This window comes from Berghia stephanieae, chromosome 5, assembly GCF_034508935.2.
Source record: "Berghia stephanieae isolate SIO BIC M18660-M18661 chromosome 5, UCSD_Bste_1.3, whole genome shotgun sequence".
NCBI lineage: Eukaryota > Metazoa > Mollusca > Gastropoda > Nudibranchia > Aeolidiidae > Berghia > Berghia stephanieae.
In genome coordinates this window covers 36,877,933-36,900,750 of record NC_088364.1, presented here as the reverse complement: position 1 = coordinate 36,900,750, position 22,818 = coordinate 36,877,933, and the positions used below count along the sequence as shown (strand labels likewise).

At 33.6% G+C, this 22,818-nt stretch overlaps 1 protein-coding gene across 3 annotated transcripts in view; it reads right to left on the bottom strand.

The window, feature by feature from the left end:
• Positions 1 to 22,818, bottom strand: part of LOC144972850 (uncharacterized) — a 56,651-nt gene that overhangs the window by 33,164 nt on the left and 669 nt on the right. The window contains exon 1 of one of the 3 annotated variants that reach the window (XM_078914575.1): positions 1,745 to 2,786. The exons of 1 other annotated variant lie outside the window; for it this stretch is intronic. In XM_078914575.1, coding sequence (XP_078770701.1) covers positions 1,745 to 2,029 — 285 coding nt within the window. In that variant the 5' untranslated portion in view covers positions 2,030 to 2,786. Of the gene's footprint in view, positions 1 to 224; positions 273 to 1,744; positions 2,787 to 22,818 lie in introns of those variants that run through there. One more of the 3 variants, XM_078914577.1, reaches the window with a different exon arrangement.

The window sequence follows — 22,818 nt, the reverse complement described above, 5'->3', positions numbered from 1 at the left end:
ATAATTCCGGATTGTGGCGTGGGTCATATAGTCAATAAAATTTGGACCACTCGGTGAAAAGGCAGATCGAGACACGAAAAACACAGTAATTTGTCAACATGGTAAAATTTCATGAAAAGGAAAACGTTTTTAACAAAACTCCCCTATACATTTATTATAATTATCTGCGTAGACCGAATCATTTTGATGTATGATCAACAAAGGGATACGTATAAAATACTTACAAATAATGACCGCTTGGTTCACGAGTCGACGCGACGCAAGTGCACAGAAGAAACAACACATCACCTTATTATATCGGGAAAATTATCCAATCACAACACTGCTGAGTAATAACAAAGATGGCTGCCTTGCCATTGGCATTGTGTTCGCAATTTTTGCGTAATTTTCGTATAAAATTTGGGAAACGTCATTTTTCTAAAGTGGGTTTGGGGATTGGTGTTGAAGCTATAATATCAAGATATGATCTGCGTGTTTATGTGTGTGTGTGTATGTGAATGCAGGGTACTTTTTTTCAATAGTAATATAGTTTTAAATATCCCTGAGATACCGCAAATTATGTAAAATCGAAATCATTTGTCTATCCGCATTTTTGTTAGACATCATGGATACGCGAAATAAAAGTCATAGCATATTATTGGTTACAACGTTACCATCACTAAAAAGTTGCCAATATATTATTATTGTCGACGAACAAAAGAAAATAGTAATAAATGATGAAAACATACATGCGTTCTTTCTTCAGCTAAACATAGAGTTTCAAAATTAAAATGGACAGTTTAAGTTTTAGTTTATTTGCTTGTTTTTAGCAGTTTCGTGGTACTTGCGATACATTTAGACCATTCCAATACGTACAAAGGTAATATATCTGCACTTACACAAGAGAATCGGAGACAAATGTGGTTTATCCGCACAGAACAAAAAAAGACCTGAGGTCAAACCATCTGCATGTCTAATCTCAAATCGGCTAAAAGTCTCATAGGGATACTAGCTCAGGTGTGAAATATGAAAATTTATAGCATCTAATCTAACAATTGCAACTCCAACAGTATTCAAACGAAAAAAAAATCATAACGTCTTCACTAATTACAAGAGGTGCTTTATTTACGAATTTTGTTACAATCTAAAAGGCAAATTAAAATTTTCGTTGTGGTCAACAACATTCTGATATAGCATTGATTAAAATTCAACGAAACAAATTGATATCAACCTTATCCAAGTGAGTAAAGCCAATGGCAAAGAAACAAAACAACTATATCAGATTCCATTCCCTATCTATTTTTTTCTATATATAAAAAAAGAAAAACTTAAATAAACAAAATAACAAACAACTAACAAAGATTTTTAAAAAAATGTTTTCAAAAGACAGATCATGTCGACAAGTCTCGACGACATGTACATGTCCTTATTAATTAAATAATAATTTAATAATGATGTGGAGCACATGTGTTGTCAAATAATAATAATAACTAATAATAATAATAAAATAATAATAATAATAATAATATAATAATAATAATAATAATAATATAATAATAATAATAATAATATAATAATAATAAATAATGACTAGATGATGATGATGATGATGATGATGATGATGATGACGACGACGATTATTATTATTATTATCATTATTATTATCATTATTGTTGTTGTTGTTGTTATTAATATTAATATTGTCATCAGTATTTTGAGAGAAAAAAAAAGATAAATAAAAAGGTCAATATGAAGTACTACCTACCGGTACATTGTGTGATTTCACCTGGAATAAGTATAGTCCGATAAAAAGAATGAATGCAATGAAAATGCTGAGCGATTGTGACCGACGATTGTTACTTTTGATATTTTGTTGACAAAACTTAGAGAAAATATTTGACGCACGTTTGTAAAAAACACGATGCACTGAAACGTTCGAATAATATACTGATTTTTTAAACATCGGCACTAGAGTAAATAATAAAACAACAAAACTTGAATCATCACATCCTGGAATATCGTATAAACAACTGAAATAAATAGTTGTCATGGTTAATCAGATTATAATTTGTAGCTCATACACGTATTTCTCAATTCATATAGATAGTCTAAACATAATAAATCATAGTTTAGAAAGTATAGTTTCCTTTTGATAAATGCACACACAATACCTCTTAAAATGTAAGTTCTAAAAGCGATTAAAAATGGAAGACTATACGGACTTGCAGTGGATTGCAAGTAACAAATTTTAAAACAGCTAGCAAACAAGGTAGGTTAGTAACCACATTTTCAATTTATGTTATTTGGAAATGGTAGGCACGGTTATAATTACCTATTTGTCTCCAATTCTTGGAAACAAAATCGAAACTGTTGTCTGACGTATCAAGTAGGCTAGGCTTGTGGTAGCCTTAAATTCATTTCTATACTCCTCATGGAAATGAAACCGAAACTACGATCGATACTCACATAATATTGTTGTTGTTGTTGTTGTTGTTGTTGTTGCTGATGATGATGATGATGATGATGATGATGATGATGATGATGATGATGATGATGATGATGATGAAGCGTGAGCCACCACTCCAATAAGGTATTATGTTAGAGTGTACCATTACCAATTGAATTTAATTGAATCACAACCACATTTTGAGTCCCGACAAGTTTAGAAACTCTATCCATTCTTCTCAATAGGACATAATAAATCAAATAAAAAATTCATAATTTAGAGTCATAATATGTCCATTTTTAAAATCCGATATTCCCAATATAATACCGCTTTGAAGCGATTAGTTTCAACTGCGCTTATAATAATATATTTGCTAAAATAGTTTGGTTATTATGCGAAATACAAAGCAAGATCACTGATCGGAAGTGAAACCATAATTAGTTGGAATATAAATCGAGGCCAGGTTCGAAATTCGAAGAACTAGCTGAATTCTAACAGCACTCAGTTTAAAACTAAATTGAAACAGCGAGTGAAAAGTAGTGTATAGAAATTCGACCACTACTACTATATTGATGAGAATAATACTGAAACCAAATGAAACATTCGTTTTAAAAACCGTTATTTAAAGACACAAAACAATGAAAACCTTATGGGCGGTTTACCACGATGCCTTTGTCAATGCCACAAACCATGAGGATTTAGGTAATTTGCAAATGAATGAACTCTTCATGCTCTCCGATCTCCTTTTTTTATGTTTAAAAAAAAAGATTGAACAATTCTTATATTTTTTTTAAAAAATTTTTATTTAATTTATTTTACTTTATTCATGAGCCTAGTCTAGTTCCAATTGAAAAAATAATAATTTCATATAATTTCTTACGAATACAATTATATTACACAGATAACCAATTTGTTTTTGTAGTAGTAGTAGTAGTAGTAGTAGTAGTAGTAGTAGTAGTAGTAGTAGTAGTAGTAATAGTAGTAGTAGTAGTAGTAGTAGTAATAGTAGTAGTAGTAGTAGTAGTAGTAGTAGTAGTAGTAGTAGTAGTAGTTGTTGTTGTTTTTGTAGAAGTAGTAGGGTTGTATCTTAATTCTTTTCAATGTGGGTTTATACATGAAATGATTTAATAGGAGGGAGGCGAGCATAAAAGGAAAATCCAAATTAACTTTATTATATCCCTTTGATTGAAACTCTCTCTCTCTCTCTCTCTCTCTCTCTCTCTCTCTCTCTCTCTCTCTCTCTCTCTCTCTCTCTCTCTCTCTCTCTCTCGTTTAATATTTTATTCAAGGCTTTCTTTTTTTCTTTAACTCCTCGCACTAGTCAATACATTTCTTAGCTATTGATTTTAATGTAAATATTATTATGCCGTTACATTAAATAGCATGGGAACGTAATGTGTAATATGAAATAATACAAAATAAATAAGTGGGCACATTAATAAATAAATAAAGACGGAAACAGTAGGTGTGCCTCTCATATGTCTCAAAACTTTTTAGCGACGTGCTTTGTAGACGAAGAGCAGTTTCGATATCGTTTCCGTTGGATTGGAGGTTTTCCAAGAAAACCCACCGCACGACGAAATGGGTGCTTTATTGGTTTCTCTCATAGAATTAAACGAATGAGAATACGCACGGAGCCTAAAAAGTGTCCACAATAAAATGGTTCAGAACTTTTGCGTATATTTATGCTTCAATAAAACTGTCAAAAAATGAAGTTAGAGAATGTGTGTAATCGTGTATTATAATAACCTATAATGTGTTTTCCAACCACCACATCATCACCGTCACTACTACTACAACCACCATTACCACTTCATCACTGCCACAACTACTACAACCACCACCACTATATCATTATCACTACCACTAGGGTACACCACCACTACATCATCATCACTACTACAACGATCACCACTCCATCATCATCACTACCACTACTACTACACCATCACTACCACCACTATTACAACAACCACCACCACATCATCATCACTACCTCTACTACTACAACCACCACCACAATATCATCACTACCACTACTACTAATACCACCAGCACCACATCATTATCACTACCACTACAACTATACCACCCTTAGCACATCATCATCACTACCACTACTACTACAACCACCACAACCATATCGTCATCACTACCACTACTACTGCAACCACCACCACCACCAACCACCACCACTATATCATTATCACTACCACTACACCACCACTACATCATCATCACTACTACAACCACCACCACTCCATCATCATCACTACCACTACTACTACTACACCATCACTACCACCACTATTACAACAACCACCACCACATCATCATCACTACCGCTACTACTACAACCACCACCACAATATCATCACTACCACTACTACTACAACCACCAGCACCACATCATTATCACTACCACTACAACTATACCACCGCCAGCACATCATCATCACTACCACTACTACTGCAACCACCACCACCACCATATCATTATCATTACTACTACTACTACAACCACCACCACCACCATATCATTACAATTACCACTACTACTAAAACCACCACAACCACATCGTCATCACGACCACTACTACAGCAACCACCACCACCACCAGATCATCACCATTACAACTACTACTACAACCACCACCACCACATCATCATCACTACCACTACTACTACAACCACCACCACATCATCATCACTATCACTACTACTACAACTACAACCACCACCACCACATCATCATCAACACCACTACTACTACAATCACAAACACCACATCATCCTCACTACCACAAGTACTACAATCACTACCATAATTAGGTTTTGGAGCTTTACTTCTTGTGAAATAGGAAACTTCGGAATTGTATTTGGCATTGTGTTTATATATCATAAAATAATTCTAATCAGTTATCTATTTAGAACGAGATACTATACAATATGTATGCCAAATACCATTCCAATTCCTTTTTCTTGTGTGCGGGAATACCTCTTTCGGCATTGAAATTCCTACGAGTGGTGTCTGAAATTCCTGTGAGCCAAATTTAAAGTTGGGTCTCATTGCTATGATGATGCAGTGAGTGTGAGACTCACTGAGAGAGTCATCCCTACACACATAAACAACAGAAGCAATTTAAAAACATAACTATGACACGAAACCACTCACGGGGCTATACTATTTATCCTTTTCTCTATATAGAACAGGACAAGACAAACAAGAGCTTGACTCTCTCTACACTTAGCATTGATGTTTGTCGTCTGACGAGTTCAACTCTCGGTCGACCTGTCAATATTCCTTTTTGCCTAGGACGTAATCATTAATAGAATGTTGTGTGGTTTTGACCGTGAAGAAAACCTTAAGAAGTCACATTTATATCATTTTAGAGACATCGTTTTGAATCATTTTGAGTTAAACGAGCGAGCAGGAAGTTATTTTCTTAGATTTCATGAACGGCCGATCAGCGCTTGTTTACTATAGTAACCCGATTCCCAGCCCATGTCTCAATGGCGGATATTTTTCTCATCGAGGCCGCTGGTTGGTTAGCCAATAAGAGCACCGTACGGTGTCCATTGGGCAAATTCCTTGGTTTCTCTACGACGTGGCGTGATGCATTGTTATTGGGCCCCCCAAATGATCTAATATTATAGAGTGCTTTTGAGCCCCTCCTCCTCCTCCTCCTCCTCCTCCTCCTCCTCCTTCTTCTTCTTCTTCTTCTTCTTCTTCGTCGTCGTCGTCCTCGTCGTCGTCTTCTTCTTCTTCTTTCTTCTTCTTCTTCTTCTTCTTCTCTTCTTCTTCTCTTCTTCTTCTTCTTCTTCTTCTTCTTCTTCTTCTTCTTCTTCTTCTTCTTCTTCTTCTTCTTCTTCTTCTTTATTTTTAAAAAAATCATAATATAAGTAAGTTTTCAAGTTTTCAAGTTTATTTACTCTTAGGCTTTCGCCAATAAGCACCAAAAAGCAACAATCGCCAAACTCTCCACTCCTACGCTTCAGATGCTTTGAACTAAAGACCAAATCATCAATTATCCTGAGCATTTTTTAAAGGAAGGAAACCGCGTTCTTCTTTTAAGACATGTGGATCGCATCTTCAACCTTCTATATCTGTGATCAAGTCAGTCCCTTCTCGAAATGACGATAAACGATGCTCATTATGACCCATTACGGATGGTTAACAGTAAACTATGTAGTCGGGAGAGGTCCTTTACGCATAATGCCCCAATCGACTCAAGTGTGCACGACTATCCATTTATCCAAGGCCCAATTTTATGTGTAATCGGACTAGATTTAGTTCTTTACTAGTCAAGTAAATGACTTGCTCGTCTTAAGCCTGAGCAGGACAAGTGACTAAAACAAACGGATTTTATGAACGTTTTCTAGTCTCTTGCCTAGAAGTGGGCGTTTTAAGGAAGGTGACTAATAAGGCTATTTTGTCCTGGTATCATCAAGCTCTCTCGTACATGATGGCAGGTAAGATACTAGCCTTCATACTTTCAACGCAAAAGATTTCCAAAGAGGAAATTAGCAACACATCCGGTATAAATATAATTTATTCCTTTTCATGTTTGAACTTACTTTTGCCATGATGAATCAATTCATGTGATATTAACAGTCGATTGATCAGACTACAATGATTTCCATGGTCAGCTGTCAATTCTATATTTAGGCCAATGAAAGTTTCATTGAAATTCGAACAAATTGAGTAATAATAAGATTTTTTTAAACATTCAAAACAGAAAGTGTGTTCTGATGAAAACACATTTTTCAGTTAGTTAGAATAACTTTTGTTTACACTATACCTTCTAATCGTTTTTTTTTTTCTTGGGTTGTTCTTAAAGGGAACCCTTCGACTTCAAGTCTCCGTTCACTCGCAACTTGCGTTGCGAGCCCGATTAGATTCAGGTGTTTTGTTTGTTTTTTTTGTTTTTTTTTTGTTTTTGTTGGGGTTTTTTTTTTAGTTTTTACTCACAAATATGTGTGAAGACATGGGGTTAGAACTCAATGTGAAAAAAAAACAACAGAATGTATGGTTTTGAGCAGAAATAATGTTAAACCACCCTGCAAATTATCCTATCAAAACGAAGAGATCAGGAGAGTTGAAAGTTTTACATATTTGGGATACATTATTACATCTGATGGTAGATCCACCCATGAAATTAAAAGAAGAATTGCTTTAGCAAAGAACACATATAATCAATTAAAGCAAATCATGAACAACTACAACATTGAGATGGCAACAAAACTCCGGGTAATGAAATCATACGTGTGGTCTGTTCTTCTTTATGGCAGCGAATGTTGGAAGATTAACAAAGAATGTGAACGTAGAATAACGGCAGCCGAAATTTGGTTTTATAGACGCATTCTTAGAAAATTCATGGAAAGATAAAATAAAAAACGAGGAGGTATTAAAAGAAATTGGAGTACGACCAACTTTGGTAAACACCATCAGAAAAAGACAGTTAAAATTTCTCGGACATATTTACAGAAAAAAACGGTATTGAAAAGATTGTACTTACGGGTAAAGTTGCTGGGAAGAAAAGAAGAGGAAGACAGAGGATAGATTACATTGACAATCTGAACAGATGGGTTGGTGGAGGAGGAACAGGAATCGAGCTATTGAGAAGATCTGAGGACAGATATGGTTGGAGGGACATGATCGCCGATGTCTGCAACAGGCCTGGCACTTGATGATGATGATGATGTGTACTTTCGACGACCTGCACTTATCTTACAGCTTTTTAAAGCCAGTGTTAATACCAACAGGACACGTTTCCCCCTCTGAATCGACGTATTTTCCTTTCGAATGGAAGCTCTCTCACTCTAAAAATAGCTGCTATCTTGTTGACGCCATGATGTATCGTAGTAACTAGTCTCAGATTAAGCTTGAAGTCCAGCCTCAGCAAATGACTAAAACTTGGCCAAACTTAATCCGATTGTGCCGTGTGGGACTTGCTTGGTCAACTCACATAAAATCCGATTTTTCAAGTCCTTGACTTTAGTCAGAGACTAAGCGTTAGTCCGCGTTCATAAAAGCGGGCCCAGGAAAAGACGAATAGAGAAAGACCGCTAGAAAAACAGAACGCCAATAATAATAATAATAATAATAATAATAATAATAATAATAATAATAACAACAACAACAACAACAACAACAACAACAACAACAACAACAACAATACTTTACAAAACTTAAATCAGGACCCGTTTTTGTCGAGATTAGAGAGGGACAAAAGTATCGAGGTGGGATTGTGTTACTTAATATGATATATTATGGTGGGACGAGACGGGAGGCTAAAACTGTGTAAACAAACGCCAGAACAACCATAAACCATAATTACACTGCATTGTGTACATAGACGATAAGTCCCAGGACCATCAAATTATAACCTATTACAGCATTGGATTTGATTATTCCTTCCATATCAAACTGGCAGGTGGGGCGGAGAAAAGGGAGGGGGGTTACTGTCAGAAGGGGGAGAAACACTTGGCAAAAAGATAATATAGGATATAAAATACAAGCACACACACACACACACACACACACACATACACATACACATACATATCAAAATTATTTATTTCAGGAAATATACATGATAATGTAACAAGGGTGACATAATATTCATTGGCATAATACAATTTCCTAAAATAGTGTACAGTGTATAAAACTGGAGTATCAGTTAGAACAGTGAAAGTTCAAACTCTGACATTGAATGTCCCAGAGGTAATAATGATATTAATGCTGACGACGATGATTATGATGATGATGATGATGATGATGATGATGATGATGATGATGATGATGATGATGATCATGATCATGATGATGATGATGATGCTAATGATGATGACGACGATGATGATGACGATGATGATAATAATAGTAGTGGTTATGGTTGTGATGGCTAACCTGTGTCACTAGCTGAATAAAGTAAGCCTCCCTAAGAGATTCGGGAAAAGTTAGACATGGTTCTGTCCATTTAATGTTAGGATTATTCCAGTAAATACACAAATTGAAATATTTAGACTAATTGACAAATAGATTGATACATAAATAGACAAATAACTATATTATTAAGTAAGTATGTATTATTAAATAATGATGATGAATTTTACATCTTTGTCTCCAAACTTTGTAAGAGCCAATGATGGCACTGTTGCTTATATACTTTGAAAGGACATGTGCTTCTTTGCTTTGAATGCCCAGAATCTTTAAGCCATTCACACATCTACCATGGACATAGCCGTGGCTACCTAGAGAACGAATTACAACCTCGGACCTATATCCAAGAGCATTAAAATTTATTTCTATGCATAAAGGAAACTACTTTTCAAATTTGGTTTGGAATGACTTATTAATATGAGCATCAAATGAGACAGAGATTTCATTTCTTTATTGACTTATAAAATGTCCTGTCGATTACTGTTATTATTGAATGAAGATTTGTCACTGTCGAAAAAACTTGGTCTGATGAATGTCTTTAAAAATTTGAGTTCTGTCGTTTTTAGGTATTTTGTCAAAAATAATGTTAACAATTCTAATGTATCGTTTTTGATATATTATTAATTTGAATTTTATACATCGATTTACAACGTGAGTTACCGTATCTGACGGATGGTTACAAATCTTGCAGCTTTTGGAGTATGACAATGGGTAATATGTATGAAGTGGACTGTAGCACTCAAGAAGCTGCAAGCGGCATTTTATAGCAAATGTTCTTATTTCATCAGGAAACTTATGGTTGAATATGAAACTGGAGGAGAGAGCGTGGGTTACACCAGTGGCTTCTCTAACAAGTCTTCCTTGAGACGCCAGTTCATGAAAATGGGTAGGTATCACATCCAATCTCACACTCTTAAGGAAGTTTTGAAACTTTTGGAAAGACGTGACCCCATATGGGACTTCACAAAATCTAATTTACGCACATATACACTTTTACAAAGACATCACATACACATCTACATCTTACTACATAAACATTTGAATACATTACAACAACATACATACTACATACATACATACATACATACATCATACATACATCTACTACATACATACATACATACATACATACATCACATACATACATAACATACATACATACATACATACATACATACATACATACATACATACATACATACATACATGACATGACAACTGACAGACAGACAACATACATACATACATACATACATACATACATATACATACATACATACATACATACAACTACAACATACATACATACATGACATACATACATACATACATACATACATAACAACATACATACATACATACATACATACATACATACATCAACATACAAAACATACATACATACATACATACATACATACATACATACATACATACATACATACATACATACATACATATATACAAAATGGGGATAAACAGTTATGAGAGAAGAGGTTATCGCTGTTATTAGAGTATTAGGTTATCATGTAAGCCCAACACCGCAAAAAATTCATATCTCTCTCTCTCTCTCTCTCTCTCTCTCTCTCTCTCTCTCTCTCTCTCTCTCTCTCTCTCTCTCTACTCTTGTGTGTGTGGTGTGTGTGTGTGTGTTTTTCTTTCTTTAGTTCTGTATCGAGAGAGAGAGAGAGAGAAAGAGAGAGAGAGAGGTAGAGAGAGAGAGAGAGAGGTAGAGAGAGAGAGAGAGGGAGAGAAGGGGAGAGGGGAGAGGGGGGTTAGAACAAGTACCTTTCATAGCGCCTTAAATGCATTGAGGTCTAATGTCAATGTAACCTTTTACATTTATTTTTACATTATTTTGTAGTTAATGCTGTTGTTTTCTTTATTTTGTTTTTGTTTTTAAGTTGTTGTGTTGCTTTGTTTTTTCTTTGTTTTTTGTTTTTTTTTTATTTTGTTTTGTTTTTTAATTACAGTGTTTCCTTTTTATCGTTTCAATCTATTTCAAAGGGAAATATTCAGGAAGTAACCTTGCCACGCAGCAGACCTTGTTGTTATTATTATCATGTGCTAATATTATGTCTTGCAGTGGTAAACCGTTTATAATAAAGACTCATTAATGAGAAGTCCATTTAATAGGAATGATGAACCCACATTCGTCAAAATGTCTCAACCCCGAGTTGTCTCAATCGAATCGGATTTAAAACTGTCTGAGAAACTGTGTCATCATTATTATCTATCGGTATGTGAATTAAAAGAATTCTAATCGCTAATTGCCAATGTAGCAGCAATCACGATTCGTTCGAGCATTGAATGCTATTTTAGTGGAAACCACGAGATTCTGAATCAGGTTAGGTTAAGTACATATTAATTTTGGACAAAAACGAGAGAACTGACAATATTCAATGATAACATGTCCCATATATAAAAGATCATACACTTAAAAATCGAAAACCGAAGGTTTTAATTCCTTTATGCGAAAATGATATTCAATAACAACACTTATTAACATGTAAGACGAGACAAGCCAGGCGATATCACAATTTTTTCCGACATACACAAAGCTATTAATGACCAAGAACTCATCTTACATCTGAGTCCAGAGAGAGAATGTAAATAAAAAAAAGCCTTTTCAAAGGACTCAACAATGCGCCGCTTAGAGCGGGACTCAAACCCAGGACCTTCCGATCTGAAGGCGAGTGTCATGCCATTACATTAGACCACACGGGACCACACAGTCCATCGCAAAATACTGTCCACCAGGGGCTCGAATCCGGAACCTTACGAGTCACGAGAACATCTCACCCCCCCCCCCCCCCCCCCCCCCCCCCCCACCTTCCCCCTTAAAAGAATAGTTCCCCGGACACAGCGCGTCGGCGTGCAACGTTCCAAGGGCTTTGAATAGGATACACGGCGGCATTGACGCACGGCATCGATTTAGACTTGATGAAGTATACAGCACACTTTTGTTATTATTATCATCATCATATCACTTTAATCATCATGATTATTATTATTATTATTATTATTATTATTATTATTATTATTATTATTATTATTATTATTATTATTACTATCGTCATATCCTCATCACCATCATCATCATCATCTCATCATCATCATCATCATCATCATCATCATCATCATCATCATCACCACCACCATCATCCATCATCATCATCATCATCATCATCATCATCATCATCATCACATACATACTACACTATTATTATTATTATTATTATTATTATTATTATTATTATTATTATTATTATTTATAATAATAATAATAAAATAATAATGCGACGATGATATAGTAATAATAATAATAATAATAATAATAATAATAATAATAATAATAATAATAATAATAATAATAATAATAATAAAAATAAATAAAAATAAAAATAAATACAATCAAAACAATCAATCAATCAATCAATCAATCAATCAATCAATCAATCAACTTGACTACAGGAAGACATTTACTGTCGATAATTCCCCAGACTTGCTTTTTTGGTCTTTGTTGTGATATTCTCTCACAATTTCAACAATTTTCTGTCTGTATTTGTTCATCTTGACAGCATGCGGTTGGTGAAATGAAGCAGGATGAATGAATGTTGAATGTGAACATTGAGCGACTATAAACCCTTTTTATTAATTCTGTTATCCCTACACATGATACGGCTTGCTGTTTTTGTTTGTTTGTTGTTTTTTTTTTTTTAATAAAAAGGAAGAAGGTGCATGTAAACATGCACCACGCACACACACACACACACACACACATATATATATATATATATATATATATATATATATATATGTGTGTGTGTGTGTGTGTGTAGGTGTGTTTGTATGTCATATATCGGGTTGGGGGGGGGGGGGGAGGGACTTTGAACTTTGAATATTTTATTAAAAGGGTAATGAACCGTATTAATGTACAACAAAACAAATATGCAATAAATCATGAATAATAAAAAAACAGTAGGTAGCACAAAATTGTTGCCTTAACTGAAGTAATAATTTAATTAAAACATCTCTACCAAATACAGAATAATATTTCACACTGTTGAACTAAAACTCGGGTATGTATATATAAAAGTTTCAGAGCCTACAAGATATCTAATTAGATATATAATGACATGCCGGTCGTTTTATATAAGCATACATTATACGACGGATAACGTGCAGAGAGAGAGAGAGAGAGTGAGAGAGAGAGAGAGAGTGAGAGAGAGAGAGAGAGAGAGAGAGAGAGAGAGAGAGAGAAGGCTGTCTATCGGCCGTAATTTTAATCTAGATTTGACTGGCTCGGATCATTCAGTCCACGCCTTTATTTTTTAAATGTATTTATTTATTTTGTGTCACGAACTATCCCGGAAGTAGCGCTGCCACGATCTATAGCATGCTATTGATCAATCGGATTATAATATCATACAGTTCAAATTGCTTTAAGGGTAAAACTATATTACAGTATATGCAATTAAAGCAAGGAATTTACCCAATGGAAACCGTACGGTGCTCTTATTGGCTAACCAACCAGCGGCCTCGATGAGAAAAATATCCGCCATTTTGATGTTGGCTGGGAATCGCGTTACTATAGTAAACAAGCGCTGATCGGCCGTTCATGAAAACAAGTTGCTGCTCGCTCGTTTAACTCAAAATTATTCAAAACGATCTCTCTAAAATGATATAAATGTGACTTCTTAAGGTTTTCTTCACGTCAAAACCACACAACATTCTATTAATGATTACGTCCGAGGCAAAAAGGAATATTGACAGGTCGACCGAGAGTTGAACTCGTGAGACGACAAACATCAATGCGAAGTGTAGCGAGAGTCAAGCTATTGTTTGTCTTGTCCTATTCTATATAGAGCAAAGGATAAATAGTATAGCCTCGTGTGTGAGTGGTTGCGTGTCATAGTTTTGTTTTTAAATTGTTTCTGTTGTTTATGTGTGTAGTGATGACTCTCTCACACTCAATTTCAATGCCGAAAGAGGAATTCCCGCACACAAGAAAGGGGAATTGGGGTGGTATTTGGCATACATATTGTATAGTATCTAGTTCTAAATAGATAACTGATTAGAATTATATTATTATATATAAACACAATGCCAAATACAATTCCGAAGTTTCCTTATTTCAAATGAAGTAAAGCTCCAAAACCTAATGGTAGTGATTGTAGTACTGAGTGTTAGTGAGGTGATGTGGTGTTGGTGGTGGTTGTAGTTGTAGTAGTAATAGTGATGATGATGTGGTGGTGGTGATGATTGTAGTTGTAGTAGTAGTGGTAGTGATGATGATGTGGTGGTGGTTGTAGTAGTAGTGGTAATGGTAATGATATGGTGGTGGTGATGGTTGTAGTAGTAGTAGTGGTCGTGATGATGATGTGGTGGTGGTGTTTGTAGTAGTAGTGGTAATGATGCGGCTATGTGGTCTAGTAGTATGACACTCGCTTCCGGATCGGAAGGTCCTGGGTTCGAGCCTCGGGCTCGGCGCATAGTTGAGTCCTTGGAAAAGGCTTTTTACTCACATTCTCTCACCGTACTCAGGTGTAAAATGAGTACCTGGCCGTTAACAGAGTTGTCTTTGTCCGAAAAATTGTAATATCGCCTAACAGGCGTCATGTCCCGTCCTACATGTTAAATGTTGACCAGGGACCCCTTGTAAAGCGCTTTGAGCACATTTAGTAGATATTGCACTATATAAAGCTCAATTAAAAAAAAAAAAATATTTCAATGATGATGATATGGTGGTGGTGGTTGCAGTAGTAGTAGTGGTAGTGATGATAATGTGGTGGTGGTTGTAGTTGTAGTAGTAGTGATAGTGATGATGATGTGGTGGTGGTTGTAGTAGTAGTGGTAGTGATGATGATGTGGTTGTGGTGGTTGTATTAGTAGTTGTAATGGTGATGATATGGTGGTAGTGTTGGTTGCAGTAGTAGTGGTAATGGTAATGATATGGTGGTAGTGGTGGTTGTAGTAGTAGTGGTAATGGTAATGATATGGTGGTGGTTGTAGTAGTAGTGGTCGTGATGACGATGTGGTTGTGGTGGTTGTAGTAGTAGTGGTAGTGATGCTATTGTGGTGGTGGTTGTAGTAGTTGAGGTAGTGATGTGTGGTGGTTGTAGTAGTAGTGGTGGTGGTGGTTGTGGTAGTGGTGGTAATGATGATGATATGGTAGTGGTGGTTGCAGTAGTAGTGGTAGTGATGACGATGTGGTTGTGGTGATTGTAGTAGTGGTAGTGATGATGATGTGCTGGTGGTGGTGTAGTAGTAGTGGTAGTGATAATGATGTGGGGCTGGTGGTTGTAGTAGTAGTGTTAGTGATGATATTGTGGTGGTGGTTGTAGTAGTAGATGATGTGGTGGTTGGAAAACACATTACAGGTTATTATAATACATGATTACACACATTCTCTAACTTCATTTTTTGACAGCTTCGTTGTGCCATAAATATACGCAACAGTTCTGAAACATTTTATTGTGGATTTTGATATTGTTTGTTGTTTTTCTTGTGTCGTTATGTTGACATAGATACCGAATGAATGGTAATTACTACATTCTCAGCCAACAACAAAATGGCGCTGAATGCTTCTTTGGTGGACACTTTTTAGCTTCGTACGTATTCTCATTCGTTTAATTCTATGAATTAAAGAGTATCTCCTTTATTATTATTATGATTATTATGATTATTATTATTATTATTATTATTATTATTATTATTATTATTATTATTATTATTATTATTATTATTATTATTATTATTATTATTGTTGTTGTTGCTATTGCTGTTATTGTTGTGGTTGTCCTTGTTGTTATTTTTATTTTTATTATGATTATGATGATGATTATTATTATTATTATTATTATTATTATTATTATTATTATTATTATTATTATTATTATTATTATTATTACTATATTATTATTATTATTATTATTATTATTATTATTATTATTATTATTATTATTATTATTATTATTACTATTGTTGTTGCTGTTATTGCTGTTATTGTTGTGTTTGTCCTAGTTGTTGTTATTTATATTTTTATTATTATTATGATTATTATTATGATTATTATTATTATTATTATTATTATTATTATTATTATTATTATTATTATTATTATTATTATTATTATTATTATTATTATTATTATTATTATTATTATTATTATTACTATTATTGTTGCTGTTGTTGCTGTTATTGCTGTTATTGTTGTGTTTGTCCTTGTTGTTGTTATTTTTATTTTTATTATCTTTATGATTATTATTACTATTATTATTATTATTATTATTATTATTATTATTATTATTATTAATTATTATTATTATTATTATTATTATTATTATTATTATTATTATTATTATTATTGTGATGATTATGATTATGATGATTATTATTATATTATGATCAATATTATTACTGGATCAACACCTGTCGTCGCCTCTAACTTTCTGGTGCAAAGCAATCAGAGCTCCTTTTAAAGCTCTATCCAGCAGTATCACCCAGCTGATTAAGTTAGAAACTCGGTCGAATTATACCATCTTCATATATACCGGAAAACATCATCACAAATACCGGGATATGTTAGCTCCATCGTTGGACTGGAGGATGCGCCATTTTCGTCACAAAAGGGTAACTTCGGCCATCCAAAATATTACATCAACTGTCAAAAGCACCGATTATTGTCAAATTTATTACTTAAGCAGTATATAGAAATAAAAACACGTTTCTAACAGTCTTAACCAGAGAGTAAAGATAGTAGGAAACCTGTCTACTTTCGATTCTGTTAAATGCGGTGTTCCTTAGGGCAGTGTATTGGGTCCGCTTTTATCTATATTGTATATAAATGATTTACCGGATGTTATTAATTGTACATGTAAACTGACACTAAATCATATTCTACATCAAACAATTCATTGTACTTTTACATAGAATGATATATACTTGCTTTTTTAATGGAGGAAGAATTGGACATTAAATTTTAACATTGAACAATGTAAAGTTTTGTATATTGGTAGAAATAATCCCATGAATGTATATCTTGTATAAGAAACTGGAATAAAGATTTTATCTGTCACTGGCACACAGAGAGATTTGGGGGTAATTTTTGATAATTATCTAAATTTTGATGCTCATATCCATAATGTTATCAATAAAACTTCAAAAATCATTGATTTCATATCAAGATGTTTTGTTTACATGGATACGGAAATGTTCGTAAGTCAGTCATTAGACATCTCTTAGAGTATGCAAATTGCATATGGAACCCTAAATGTCTAAAGATGCGCTACAAGATTGCTCACTGAAATAGCATATATGCCCTATTGGGAAATATTAATGGTTTTGAAATTCTGACTTTAAAGTATAGAAGACAACGAGGGGTCCTTATTATCCAGCTGTATAAACTGGTTCATGGTATAGATAATAGTTTTATTTATTCAAGAATAACGTTCACTTGAGGTGATGCTTTTAAAATATTTATTACCAGATGCAATACAATATTCGTCAACATTCATTCATTTTAAAACAGTAAAAACATAGAATAGTCTGAATTACAATACCAAAAATACGGGAACTATAAATGCCTTCAAAATGTCAAAGATAGGTAACTGTACTCTTTAAAATATGATTTTGATTGCTTAAGATAATTTGTTATGATGTTTATATGTCTGTGTGTGTGTGTGTGTGTGTGTGTGTGTGTGTGTGTGTGTCATAATGACTGATGAAATCCTTCCTTTCTTTCTTTTTTAAATTTAGACTTTTCTCCAACAATTACTACAGCTATTAGATACAGACGGATACATATTCAATATTTAAAACGCTATCAACATAGAAATACATTTTTTAAAATCAAGCAAAGAAATGGTTTCTAAAGTAATATCTATGTCTTTAGCTTGCTTTCGAATGGCTCTAGGTTTTCTGAATGTCTAATCTCAAAACGTAATTTATTCCAAATGGAGGGCCCAGATGAAGAAAACGATCTTTTACCTGTATTTAATTTGTTCTGGGGAGTGCGTAACAAGGGCACATCTGATGCTGATCGTAAGTTCCGAACAGGGGATTTCAATTCAGTAAGTTCATTAAGGTAAATTGGAGCAGATCCATGGAGGCACTTTAAAACCAGTGTTGGTACTGTAGTCAATCCTACAAACTATGGACAGCCAGTGCAGCTTTAAAAGAAGAGGTGTAGCTTCATGCGACTTATTTTTCCTAAACATTAATCTAGCTGCATTGTTATGAATAACTTGCAATGCTTTTTATTATTCATTTGATATACCGGACAAAATTGAATTGCAGTAGTCAAGTTTCGAAAATACTAATAAAGGTATCAGTTTTTGGCATGTGTTTTTTTAATATAAATTTCTGAATGTTACTAATTTTCTTTAATTCAAATAATAGCTTCTTTTTTAGACAACTGACCTGACCTGGCATCCCATTGTATCCCATCTCAAAGTATGAGACTGACTTTTGGTCATAAGTCTTTTTATTTATAATTTTGATCAACTGCGATTGGCCTTCTTAGCCAATAATGGCTTAAAAAACTGGAGATGAAAAGAGTATTTTATTGCGTCATCGCTCTCAAAACGCATTGTGAATTTATCTTCCCCAACACTCCCTCTCTCAACAAACAGAATGGAGTCACTGAGATTCTTGTCTTCTTTTTTTTAAGCATAAGAATATATTGTGACGTTGTTTGGAAGGGTGAAGGTAGATTTGCACTCAAAAAAGAATGCCCCATAGGACAAATGCGATCTCTGAACAGAAGCTTCAGGGTTTATAATGCAAGAGGAGACACTGGTCGGCTGCCAAGAGACACCTTTTTCTTATGTATTTCTTTATAAAGTCCAAGGTTTGGGAGTTTTTGACAAGATGAGGGTAATTTTAATCGATCGTTATTAGAAAGACGAGTTTTTGGCTAATTTTTTTTTTTATATGTTGGGTTGTTGTTATTTTTTGTTGTTTTTTTTTCTTTGTTTGGTTTTCTTGTTTGTTTGTTTTTTTTTTTCAGAGTATGGTAGAATACATCGCATACAGATTACATTAGGAGATAGTTTTCAATATTTGGTCTTCAGATATGAAACGACCTTTCCAAAGTTATTCGTAATTCGTAGAGCGTCAAGCATGGATAATTTTACATCAAAAGTAAAACATTTCATTTTAATAACATATTTTCAGGCTTTATCAATGTTCCACATTGAGTTGATTATCGATGTTTTCTTCTTTAAGTAATTGGGTTTGTGCACATGTGTGTATGTGAGCGCTGGTCTGATTATCAAACTTGTAACTGTGAGCATGACCAAGTCAAGATTAAGCGCAATGCAAATGCTGTGTATTCTTCTTCTTCTTCTTCTTCTTCTTCTTCTTCTTCTTCTTTTTCTATCTCAAAACACATTGACCAAACGCCCTCGAATTACGCCAGAATCCTGTTTGTCGACTTTTCGTCAGCTTTTAATGCCATGAACACAGATATTTTGCTTCAAAAGTTGTGCAACATGGATATTCCAAACTACCTTATTAAATGGTATAACGAGTTTCTGACCCATAGACCGCAGTGTGTAAAATTGGGTGAACATATTTCCAACAAAAGAACGTTGTCGAACGGATGTCCCCAAGGCTGCGTGAGTTCCCCAATCCTGTACATCTTATACACCAACGACTGCAGACCATCCTTTGAAAATTGTTTTATAGTGAAATATGCAGATGATACTGCTATTCTTGCTTATTAAAAGATAAAGTTACCGAAAAGAATTATTTCAAACAAATAAATATATTCACCGATTGGTGTAAACAAGATCAGCTTGAATTAAAGGTTGAAAAAACGAAAGAACAGGTGTTTGGTGTAAAAATAAAAAACGACTTAAAGCGTGTGACGATCGGTAAAGAAGATGTTGAGATAGTTGACTATTTTAAATATTTAGGAATAACCATTGATAGTTCCCTCAATTTCTCTCAACATATTAATATAATATCTAAGAAAGTTGCCCAAAGATTATACATCCTAAGGAAATTGAGAACATTTCATGTAAGGAAGAAAACTATGTTAAGAGTTTATGACTCATTGATTAAAAGTGTAATTGCGTTTGGCTGCACCATATGGATTGGTGGATGCCGACTAAAAGATAAATCAAAAATTTCAAAATCTATCAAAGAGGCATCAAAAATAATAAACCATCCTCTTGATGGAGTAGAAAGAATTCATGGAAAATCAATAGAATTCATGGAAAATCAATAGAAAGGAAAGCATTATCAATTACCAACAATAAAAAACATATTTTATACCATGAATTTAGTCTTTTACCATCTGGGAGAAGGTTTTGTCAGATTAAGTGAAGAACTAACAAGAATAAATCCACGTTCGTTCCATCAGCAATAAAACTTTTGAATATTTCATATGGTACAGAAAAACCAAGGATTGATAAGTTGACTGATTAACTGATTAATTTATTTAATGTTAGATTAACTGACCAATTGATAATGATGATAATTTTTGGTGTCGAATTGCCACAATTGTAACAAATTGAAAACGAAATGAATATGTTTATGTTGTGTATATCGCACGTGTGAAAGAAAGAGAGGAAGATAGAGAGAGAGAGAGAGAGAGAGAGAGAGAGAGAGAGAGAGAGAGAGATAATAAGTAGGAGTGAAATATCTGTTCAATGTTACAGTTATCAGTTAACGTTATAACAACTAGATGACAAATTGCCATATTTATGGACAATAAAGATCTATTATTATTATTAGTATTCTTCTTCTTCTTCTTCTTCTTCTTCTTCTTCTTCTTCTTCTTCTTCTTCTTCTTCTTCCTTCTTCTTCTTCTTCTTCTTCTTCTTCTTCTTCTCTTCTTCTTTCTTCTTCTTCTTCTTCTTCTTCTTCTTTCTTCTCTTCTTCTTCTCTTCTTCTTCTTCTTCTCTTCTCCTCCTCCTCCTCCTCCTCCTCATTCTTCATAGTATTATTATTAATTATTATTATTATTATTATTATTATTATTATTATTATTATTATTATTATTATTATTATATTATATATTGGTAGTAGTAGTAGTAGTAGTAGTAGTAGTAGTAGTAGTAGTAGTAGTAGTAGTAGTAGTAGTAGTAGTAGTAGTAGTAGTAGTAGTAGTAGTAGTAGTAGTAGCAGCATCATCATCATCATCATCATTATCATCATCATCATCATCACTATTATTATTATTTTTATTATTATTATTATTATTATTATTATTATTATTATTATTAGTAGTAGTAGTAGTAGTAGTAGTAGTAGTAGTAGTAGTAGTAGTAGTAGTAGTAGTAGTAGTTGTAATAGTAGTAGTAGTAGTAGTAGTAGTAGTAGTAGTAGTAGTAGTAGTAGTAGTAGTAGTAGTAGTAGTAGTAGTAGTAGTAGTAGTAGTATATATATATGAATTATTCACAATAAGTGGCATTTTCCTGCTTTGTATATATAGAATATGGTGCAAGTTGGCAAATTTTTAATAATAATAATATAATAATAATAATAATAATACTTTATTGCATCCCAAAAAGGAAATTTTTTGTACAGACGTGTTATAATTTACACATAAGATAAAAATACAATGGAAATAGGATATAAAAAAGGAGCAGCTCTATAACCAGAGCTGCGCTTTATAATATGAATAATTTCAACACTGTAAAATAGTTAAAACTGTCACTATAAATTGAAAATTGAAAAGATTGCAAAACAAATAAATTAATAAATTAATATTTATATTTTAAAAAGTAAAAATGAGAAATAATTATATAAAATGATTATTGCTTGTTGTTATAAAGCCTAATAATGGACGGCAGAAAAGATTTTCGGTGTCTCTCTGTTTTCGTTGAAATAGAGAAAGGGCGACCACTTCTATCTGACATAATAATTGATGGTCTCAGTGGATGATACTGGTCATTTAATATTTTAGTTATTTTATTTATACAAAATTTCTCGTATAAAAGATCTACATCGTCAACATCATTTATATAGCGTTTAATGGATTTTTTAATATTTGAATTTATTTTGTTCCTTTCCACTGCTAAGCAATTGCCTCCCCAAGCTGTTATACAAAATGACAAAACACTTTCGATTACTGCTCTATAAAATAATGTGCAGAGGGTTTTATCTATTCTAAACTGAGAGAGTTTTGATAAAAAATATGTACGTCTGCACATCTTATGCCTAATTATTTTCAAGTGTTCATCCCACTTGAGCCTGTCATCAATCGTTACACCAAGGTATTTGTAGTGAGGAACTCGCTGGACGAATTGGTCCTTTAATTTTAACGGTTCTATCGGTTCCTTCACTCTCCTAAAGTCAATCACTAGCTCCTTTGTCTTGACGCTTATCATAATACGAGTATGTCGTAAATGGTCAATGTGCGTCAACTTTGATAAAAAGCCAAGCAATCAATGTGTGGTCAGTTATCGGTCTCGAGACAATTAATGCAAAAGTT